The sequence below is a fragment of the Stegostoma tigrinum genome, chromosome 32 (genome assembly GCF_030684315.1).
Source record: "Stegostoma tigrinum isolate sSteTig4 chromosome 32, sSteTig4.hap1, whole genome shotgun sequence".
NCBI classification, from domain to species: Eukaryota; Metazoa; Chordata; class Chondrichthyes; order Orectolobiformes; family Stegostomatidae; genus Stegostoma; species Stegostoma tigrinum.
In genome coordinates this window covers 21408276-21418840 of record NC_081385.1, presented here as the reverse complement: position 1 = coordinate 21418840, position 10565 = coordinate 21408276, and the positions used below count along the sequence as shown (strand labels likewise).

Here is a 10565-nt window from a genome sequence, read left to right as displayed (position 1 = left end):
GGGAATCCTGACCAAGTTTCTCTCCCTAGCTCTGAGATCACATAGACAATCATTGAAATTCAACTGCTGTCGTAATAGAAATAACTTAACTTTGCATATAGATTACAAACACCAGCACCGTTGCTTATATACGTTCAGTTATACGCTGACTTGAGCAACTGCATATTGGGGATCCAAGAGATATTAATTTCTCATCACAGTGAAGACTAAAACATCATTGTAAGATTATAGTAGAAAATACAAATATTAACTGGTGGACTTACTGTGTGGATAACAAATTGGAACAGCAAGAGCAATGTCTTAGAACAATAATTATTCAATGTTTTGGAACTTACTGAAAAGTCATAATACTCTTGAGATAACACTTTGCTTTAAAAGTAATATTTAAATTACTTAAAGTATTATTTTTTATTTAGTTGTTTCCCACTTTTCCAAATATGTCTTTGCAGTTCTGTTGCAAATATACTGCCTGCTAGAAAGGGAGGAATAATAATTGTTCAGTTTTAAAGAACGCATCAACTTTTCTCCTTAACGTCCTTTCAATAGTTCCCTGCAGCTGTCAGCTGATATAGAGAACTGACAGCATATTATTTCACGAGGTTATGTACATATTCACAGTATCTTACAAATCCACTGGACAGCAATACTGACAATGGAATTATTATCTTAAGATGACTCATACAAAGTTGAGCTTTGAATACAGATAAGCCTTGATTTTTTTTGATATTATCCACGAACATCCTTCGCTAATTTTGAGAAGAAAATACAGCAACAGGGCACTAGATCTATCGATCAACCTCTGTGGGACCAGACAGCCCTGTGACTTAACCATATAAGGTATTGGTTTTCCATTACCGGGCTTACAGTAAAGACTAAAACATGATAGGAGGGTTAAATCAGAAAACTGACGATTTTCCAATGTTGAAAAGTGAATTTGATTAATGAGAAAAGTATTAGAATACATCCTCAATAATTATTTAACACCTTTATCACGTAACATATATGACCGAGCAATTATATTGGTTAAGTTTCCAAGGGCACAACACAAAATATGTACACAATATAAAAAAAGTCAGTTAGAAAAGTTTGCTGGAAAAGTGTACTATATCAGTGAGCTGTCCAAGATATTAAATAGGAAACAGTGTCACTAATCAGTGGAATTGGAGACTAGAATAGGAAAACCACATTACCATTGTGCATGGTGTCAGATGAGAACAAGGAAAAGCCCATTCATTTTGTTAAGCTTACCTCAATGTTCCGTCAAACAGATGAACTTTAAACTCATGAAAGTTAGAGGAGAGTAAAAGTAGATTTGCAAGTGAAAGTAAATCAGCACGCGTGAGCCACAGAAATTTGGCTGAATCTTGTCTGCTCTTAAGTTAATCAATTAAATACTTCCGTTCTTATTTGTAGACTGAGTTCCAAGTTTGAAATGACCTAATTTATATTTCCAGTGGCTCTGAATCCTGGAAAAGTGGAAATTGTGAGGCAAAAATGATAATGTCAGCAAGCATGCAAGGATGAAATGGTCTAGAGATTATTGCGCAATACCTTATTTTCTAGACCTTAGTCGCATGGCCAAAGGTTTGCAGTATAACTTGGTGATTACATGCGATGTGACCTTGGCCTGCAAAACATGAATTGTGCAATTAATCGCACAGCCTTTCTTCAGACAGAAATCATGCCAATCTGACCTGCCTTGGTAGAGAATGTGTTCAAGAACTCTTTGAGCACCCTCTCACCCTTTGTGTTTTGACTTATCTCATTAAGCCATGCATTACTTTCAAGATCTTTCTGCCCAGTCAAATAACCAATTGTACTGAAAAGTTGTAATAGTTAGATATTGTCAAATAATCCCTTCAAAATTGGCATTGTTTAATTGAAGTTGTGGCTTTTAAGGTTATACAAATTGGTAACTTTTCAGCATAAGCTTACTGGCTACTTGTTGCAAGCAAAGGTTTGATATTAAGATGTAGATACCACTCATGTAGAGTATATACATGAATATCAAGGTTGGACATGTCATTACTAACTGTAAAGTCTTGTACCTGACCGATGGAAGAAGTGAAAGTTTATTTCTGATGGTGATTAAAGGTCTGAAATGAAATGAGTTGGCAGAACCTAAAGTAATTCCTCATGGACATGGATCCACAGCAGAACTTTGCTTGCAGCTCAATATTAATTGGGCATGCTCATCCAGAAATGCCAGAGGGTAGACAATATAAATAATGAACATCTCATACATTGTTTGGTAAAGAATGCCATGTTGGGCTTGAGTTTAATGGTGAAGTGGCTTTAAAGGGGAATATAGATGTTCTGCGACAGTGATGGCAACCGAAATCGGCATGAACACTGTCACCATTGGGTACAAAGAGGAACCAAACATATCAAGAATAATCATTTGTATGGTGTGTTACTTTCCTCACGGTGTCTTAAAGGCAGCAGGCTAAGGTAAATTCCCTGATGAGTACGAAGCCAAGCAAAGTTCTTAGAATCAGCATATTTTTGTTTGTTTTTATTGTATTTACTGTTGGCTATGCAAATTCTAATTTAAGATTATTCTAGTTAATTCTGGCAGTATATTGATTTTAAAAAATTCTCAAAATCCAATCGTTTTACTTTCCTACTGGAATTAGTTTTGTGCAGCATTCCAATTGTTCCCTAAGTGACTGTTTGAATTCAGGCTTTACTCAAAGATTCAAGGACTGTACGGCAGGAGCTTCTGACCTCAGTCAATGAAATTAGTGAGATAGGTCTCAACATTGTCACTTTAGGATGGGTAAAATGGCCATAATTCATCTGATTGTCGGTATCCAGGGATGTTTTCTGGGCGTCTGCACCGTGAGAATAAATTTACTAGCATGATACTAGGGATGAGAAATTTTGGTTATGAGGAGTCACTTTGACTCCAGGAATTAATTCCACAACAGCACAGGAATCCAAAAACAGATTTAATAGAAGCTGTTAAAGTGACTAAAGATTACGATAAAGTGACTAAAACAAATTATTTCCTCTGTTGAGTCAGTAAAAATGGGTCATCAATTTAAAAACAACAAATCAGAGAATGACAGTTAACAAGGTGTAGAGCTGGATGAACACAGCAGGCCAAGCAGTATCAGAAAAGGAAGACTGATGGAAGACTTCAGAATAAGGGTCTAGGCCCGAAATGTCAGCTTTCCTGCTCCTCTGATGCTGCTTGCCCTGCTGTGTTCATCCAGCTCTGCACCTTGTTATCTCAGGTTCTCCAGCATCTGCAGTTCCTGCTATATCAGAGAATGGTTTGATGGATTATTTTTATAACAGTTGTGAGAGCATGGATGCTTTGCCTCAGAAATGGACTAAGAGCCAAGTACATCTCTTTAAGGAAGCAAGAACGAACATTCAACTCAGAATGCTATGGGGAAAAATACAAAGCTTTGGGATTAGTTTTGCATTTCTGTAGCAAAGAGCCGGGAATGCATTCTTTTCTGTACCACAATTTTGTATAAAGTTATAGGTGAGGATAGGTTTGTGATGACACACACAGATACATGACCTCTCAATGTTCATTGCCAAGGTTCATGTCTGAAAATAGCTGGGTGAAGTATTGAAGAATTGTCATTGCTTGTGAAGCCTGAGCATGAGTTGCTGCTTTTAGGAAAGTCGTTTATCACAGAGGAAAACTGAAGGAAAGTACTGCTTCTGAGGAATATATTTTCTCATAGAATTAAATAAATATAATTAAACAACCAAAATAAAGCCGACAGGCAGATGATATGCTGAAAGCTGCATCGTGCAGAGAAGCAGAGACAAAGTAATCGAGAGCATACAACTAATTTGACAGTAACTTACCTTTTCCTTACCACAGGATTCCACAAACAAATTACACCAGTTGAAAGGAATTAAAACTGGCGTACACTTTCTGATTTGAAAACTGAATTCCTATTTCATGCCAAACATTCTCAGTTTGCCAAAGTAGTGGTGAATTGATTACATTTAAAATTTAGGCATGCTTTAGGGGAATCAAGGGTTCTTTCATAGTAAGTTCCCTGGAATTCTTCATGGCTCCCTACATTAGCGCTGGTGGAAAATCTTTTGGAATGCTCGGGAAAAGATGCCAACATTGTGGCATGAGACCGGGAAATCCACTAAAAAGATTCCACCAGTCCAGGTCCAATCAACTGAATATTCTGTTCAATCAATCTATGACAAAAAATACACTGCCACGCATTAGATTTTTGATATATCAAAAATACCACTGGGTTTAGCCTGTCTGAATTGAGCTATCAGATAGGACTGAATTAGATAGGACTAAAAATTGCTGAGCAAGCAGATCTACAGAGGAAGGGTCACCGGACGCGAAACGTTAACTCTGTATTCTCCTCCACTGATGCTGCCAGGCCTGCTGAGCTTTTCCAGCAACTTTGGTTTTGTTGCTGTTGTTGCTGAAGCAGATCTACTGGATTTATTTAAAAGAAGGCCACATAGCAATTGACAGGTTGAATATATTTCATGCAAGCCAGTTTTTAACACTGCACATTTAGACTGGAATTCAGAGTCTCAGGCTTGTCTTATGAAGTACCTTGCATGGTTAGCAGAACAGAGTTATACTGTGAGCTGCTTATTCACCTATGTCAGATTAAAATCGGCTACAAAGCAGCCCTGCGCATCTGTGAGCGGATGTCATCCAAAGCTCTGTGTTTTCAGTTACTAATTATTAATGCAAGTGTTACTCAGCAAGAAGCTAATCTGAGCAAAGTTTTCAAAGATCCTCTGCAGTCCAACAAATCACCAGGGCATTTAATTTGGCCTTTCACTTGAGTACAATTACACTGAACCTGAATCAGTGAGAGACAGTTCCTTACGAGGTTCTTACAGTGTTGGACTTTAGTACTTTTGGGTATTATGACAAGATCTGACAGTGATGTTATATTGACAATTAACTGTACATCCAAAACTGCTTCAAGTAGACCTACAATTGACAGTACAACTGCTGCTTGAGACTGAAAGAACAATTGACCTGTATGAAGCTGGATACTGGGAGGTGCCCCCAATAAGAGTAAACATATTGCTGTGGACATTTACAGTAAGTTTTCACAATTATTATTCACTCAATGCTTACACACAGAATGTATATTTACCTGATTTCCTCCATTTTCAAGTATCTATTTCTGACTTATTATAGGCCATTATACCCTTTACAAAAGGTAAGTGGATAAGGAGGTGGGGTGGCATATTGGAAAGATGGCAAGGTGACAAGGCTGGTTGGTCTGAAGGGCGGCAAATGGTTAAGGGGTAGGTGGGTACATTAGAACAGTGAAGCAGAAAGGTTGGTGGGTCAGCAAGGATGGTGTTCGCAGGATCAAAGATGCAGTCAGATAGTCAGTGTTGGGGTGTGTTCATGGGGTAAGTTTGTTGGGTGATTGAGAGGGCTGCTGGTCAGTTGCACAATTTTAATCTCCCTGTTCAAGCATGTTCTAATACACAGCAGGTGGGACTTAAACTCAGGCCTTCTGACTCAAAGGTACGGGCACTTACCACTGTGCCATAAGAGCCCTTCAGGTCAGCTGCATCATAAATCAGAAGTTACATGTGATTTCAATTTGTCTAATGTTTCACCCAAGTCATGGGTGAACAAACAGGTAACTAACCAGGGCTTAGATATGCGTGCATGTGTCTATCTCTCAATTGAGCCCAATATACACTGCACATGCTGGTGTATCATGTAGATGGGGCAGCATGCCACTTTCTTCATACAATGGTGGGAAATATGGGGGCTCCCTCTTTGGAGAGACTTTCTGTTCATCCTAAGAAGACAGTATGCCTCCTTCTTTCCTGGCCCTGCAAAAAAACCCCACATTCTCAACCTCCTCACCCCTCTCTAAGATGAGCAACTGCTCCCCACCCAAAAATCCTGACTTACCTCATGCTGGAAGCCATCAGTCCTCCTTTGTGGGTCGGCCTGCCGAACAGGTAGAGCCCACTACCGAGCTCTGGCACTGTTGGGACTGTTGGATTGGCCAGCAACTCAGGAGGGTGAGACTTGCTCCCTGGTGAGGGACAGAGGTCCAACCCTTCAGAAATTCAACCCACATGTAGATCTCTCTGGCTGTGGTGCGAACTTCTTCCCAATCAACTGGCTCGCCAGTGATTCTTCTTCCAGAGTAATGAGCAGTCTGCTTCCACGGAATCTTTTACTTTTGGAGTTGAAGACTTCCGAAGAGCTCTGGGAAGAGGGGAAATTGCTCAACAGACGTTTAAACTTTACAGGCAATTCCGGTGAACTCAGTGCATCATGTATAGGTCTGCTCTCCAATTATCTGGAGGCTGGAAGATCTGGGTCAATATTCATCCTCATGATCCCACGGATATAACTGATGAAGATTTTTTAATGAACTTTTCCTGAGCACATTCCAGTGTCCTCACATAAATCATTGGTTTAGATGCTGAGTGCCAAGAAGTGTAGGTCACAACATGTGCAGTGTTTCTACTGGTGGTCATATCAAGGATTGCATCAAGAAGTCAGGAGATAAGATAATGGTATGCCACAATTTTCAACATTCAACCATTCTTTATTTGTCTAGAGTTGTTGAAGATTTACTTCCTCTGTTCAAGGAGTATCAAAACCATTTAACTAGTACCGGATTTTACGCAAGCTACATAAGAGAGTTTGAAGTGTAAGGCTTTTCCATCAAATTTGCTTACAATTCGTCCTACTGTAGTGAACCAAATCCAAAACAATACTTTCTGACTTGAAAGGAAATAATTTTTGAGATCATGTTTTTGAAGAGCCTTATTTGACAATGATCTTTCAGCAGATCTTTACATTAGATGAAAGCAAGTTGTAACTGTGCATAATCCATCAAACTGAATACAAAGTTTAAAAATAACTTAGTTATGAAATATTTGTGCTTTCATAAATGCTGTCCTTATACTTCAGGTGTGATAGTAGTTTAAACAATCAGCGCTTAGGGTTGACGATTTCAGATATTACATGTACATCCCTAATGCGTTTTTAAGACAATCATCTGCCTTCTTTTTCAGCTGCGATATTAACCTATTTACAACAATTGGGCCAGTTGAATGGTTATAGTAGTGAATAAAGGAAAGTCACATGAATGTATTTTGCAATCTGTGCTGTCCTGAATAAATTAAAAAATCTCCAGTCTATTGAATGAAGTAGTTGGTGGGGTCTGCATGCGTTACTTATTCATTCTCAGGTCTTTTTCAAAGTTATCAAATGTTAAACCCTATTTCTGCATAGCATGTCACTCACTGTTTTTGTGTCGTGCCTTTGAGGTGAGCTGCAGTGCTTTCTTGGGCTTTCGCACTCGTGGGTATCTCAGTACTTCGAAACTCTCAGGTATAGCAGCCGCACCATGTGTATCTGGAGGCCTCCTGTGGGATCAATAGAGAAGAGAATGGGGAAGAATTCAACTTCAATACATAGGCAGTCTGACTTAAAACTGTATACATCACTGATGATAACTTGCTCAGTAAAACATCTACTCTCTGCAATTAACTACAGTATCTGAGCAAAACCTCAACCATTTGGTTGGCTAGACTGGGTCTAAGATATTCAATCAAGTAGAACCAATTTTAAAATATGTCCCATGTTGCCATATTAAGTAAACTCAATCAAGTTTTAAAACACTTTTTCCTCGATTCTCGCTTGCTTCCCTCTTCACCTCCTTTGACCAGGTTATTCAATGTACCCAAAATAGAACACCTTGAATGATGCACCACTTGGACTAGGGAAGTGCCTCTTACTGTTTGATGTTGTGGGGCAGGGGCAGTGATCTGGGCAATCATCATTTCATTCTCATGGAAAAATGATTGCTTTGTGATGGGTATTTTGCCACCAAAAGAAAACAAAATTGAGATCTACAAGTCACCATGTCAGGAACTGTAAAGGCATACATGGAAAGTGACGACCAACTCACTGTGTCACCCTGTGTGAAGCTGGTTCTCTGTAAACAGAAAAGAACATTGGATAGAAAATCATTACAGCTCATTTTCAGGTGCATGCATTTTTGAGGCCTCAGGCTTACCTGAGATTGAACCTCAACTATATTTTTAAATTTGGTTGAGCTGCCAGCATTAGTTGTGTCTCCACATTCAACTTGGCTTTGAAGGCAAGTTCTAAAACAAGGAGAGCGTGCTAGCTATAAAGAGGAAAGGGAAACCACAAATCATGCGCAACTCAAATGTGGCAGGCCTCTTGTTCATCATCAACCTATTCCTGCATAAGGACTGAAAACAGGCATTAGGCACCTTGATGGATCTAATGTCTATTTTAGGCATCTCAAGCAGACTCTGCAAAGCTAGACTTTACTAATTTAGGGCTGCATGTCTTTGAGTTAAAAGCACTGGTTCCTGAAATTGGATCTTGTTGCACAGTTTTGCTCTTTACAAAGTGTGCTATAGTGTCCAATCTTCTATCTTTTCTGTCATCTTTCATTCTGGAAATTCTTTGTATGATGCATACGAAAGCAAGTGAAATAGAATATGAAGAGATGGTGGTTATTGGGTGCTATAAATCAACTCACAGTCTCCTTTGATGAAAACTCTATGCCTTAGCTGTTTTAACAAAGTGTGAAGCTGGATGAACACAGCAGGCCAAGCAGCATCTTAGGAGCACAAAAGTTGACGTTTCGGGCCTAGACCCTTCATCGACTCCACACTTTGTTATCTCGGATTTTCCAGCATCTGCAGTTCCCATTATCTCTGCCTTAGTTGTGTGCTTTCTTTCAATATTCCTTTGCCCCTTTTGTTTAAAAACTGTTCTTTTGCCACAAACCACATTCTCAAATGAAGGGAGTTTGATGTCCTGCTGCTTTGCCTCCTACCTTCATGTGATGAAAATGGTTGGAATTATCTGTTTAATTTTTAATGATTTTTGGCGTGAATTTGGGCCTGGTTTTTGAGTTAGTAACTGGTGGGCTTTTCTTCAGTGTGTCTGAAGTTAATAGCTAATTTGTAAGTTTTTCTGTAATCATGGTGATTTCTTTCAAAAAACAATTTTGAACACCTGGCTGTAGGTTTGTTTTATTTTATTATTTATGACTTAGCACAGTAATTCATGGGGCCTCAAAGGTTGGTCAGAACACTTTGGAATCTGGAACTTTTTAGGCTTAAGTGAAAAGCTCATAACTGAGAACCATTTAGTTTCACTTCTAACTTGGACCACATTTTAGTCCCTTGGAACAGGTTTGCTCTACACAGCAGAGTTCCTGAGGAAGGAAGGCAGATTTAATGAATTCACTGACCTTGGTAAAAGTTAGTGTTAGTCCAGATTGGGAATGGTGGGATGAAAATCTGCAATTGTTTATTTAATCTGAGTACACTGAAGCTTCAGGAAGAAGCTACCACAGTTCCAGTCTAAAACTTGCAGTTCCAAGAGACTTAAGCTTACCAAAAGATGTTAGATAAAAGGATTCTGGTGTGAGAATTGTATGAGTGTTGCTATTAGGAATTGAAGTAGGGGTGTTTTGAGAAGTGGTATTTTGGGTACTAAACCAAAGCTGCTTTTCAATTCATAAAGGAAGGTTTTGGGATTAATAGGATTACACTTCTACTGTGTGCTTAAAACATTTGGATTTGTATTATAAGTAGGTAGTTTGGATTATTCTATTTTATCATTGTTTCTTTTGTAATAAGCTTCTGTTTTGTTGTGAGTACATCTCTGAAATATAAGCGTGCAATGCTGCAATGAGAGACAATTGTTAACACCAAAGAAATAAAATTATGATCTATCAAGCCAAGTTCCTGTCTGAGATATGACTTGACCAATGACAACATCAGCTAGGATCTTAGGTAGTTTGCTGGAATGAAGCCTCAAGATTAAGCAAAAGCAACAAGCTGCAAGATAAATTTTGCATGAGGGCACTGGTTCACAATCATGAAGGCTAGGGTGGTAGTGATCTATTTAAGTCATAGGTCCCTAAGTTCCACATAAAAAGGGGGCAACATCTTAAGCAGGTGTATTCTCTGGACATTTTGAAATAGGTCTCTTTGATTTGCAAACCAAGCTCAATACATTGGTTAAACTACCAATTACACGACGGATTTCAGACAACCCTGTTAAAAAAAAGCAAAGGTTTTGACACTCAGCCCTGAAATAAAATTCAGACATTACCTCACAGTATTATCTCAGGTGGCTCTTAGTGACTTGGCCTTGGAATAGTGTTGGTAGAGTTGAGAATGCAGATTATCCTCCCCAAAGGTGTGTGGTATAAAGATTCAATAAATACTAAATAACTCAAACTAACTTTCAGAAAATGGCAAATCCTTAAAGATGGTAATATCAGCTAGCTTTGTATGTGTTAATGGACCAAGCATTTTTTTTAAAGTTAGTTTATTTTTGTATTAGAGATGATAAATGTAGTTAATAGCGAGAAATATTGGATTGAGTGTAATTGAACCAGGGATTTCCTTTCTGACAAATTTCACCCAATGTTTCCAATCCCCAACAGCACTGTTGCTGACTTCAGATTATGGAAGTGTTGACTGCATTCAGAAATCTCAGTGCCTTTCTTAGGCAGAGGGTCAGATTAAACGTAAATAGATTTCTTTAGAATGTGTAT

At 38.7% G+C, this 10565-nt stretch overlaps 1 protein-coding gene across 6 annotated transcripts in view; it reads right to left on the bottom strand.

The window, feature by feature from the left end:
- igsf9bb (immunoglobulin superfamily, member 9Bb) overlaps positions 1-10565 on the bottom strand; it is a 635068-nt gene that overhangs the window by 18294 nt on the left and 606209 nt on the right. For 4 of the 6 annotated variants that reach the window (XR_007250530.2, XM_048562092.2, XM_059639025.1 and 1 more), the window contains one exon: positions 7256-7377. Coding sequence is in view for 3 of the 6 variants with exons in the window: in XM_048562092.2 (XP_048418049.1) it covers positions 7256-7377 (122 nt within the window). In the remaining 3 variants the exon portion in view is untranslated. Of the gene's footprint in view, positions 1-7255; positions 7378-10565 lie in introns of those variants that run through there. The other 2 variants (XM_048562094.2, XR_007250531.2) reach the window with 2 other exon arrangements.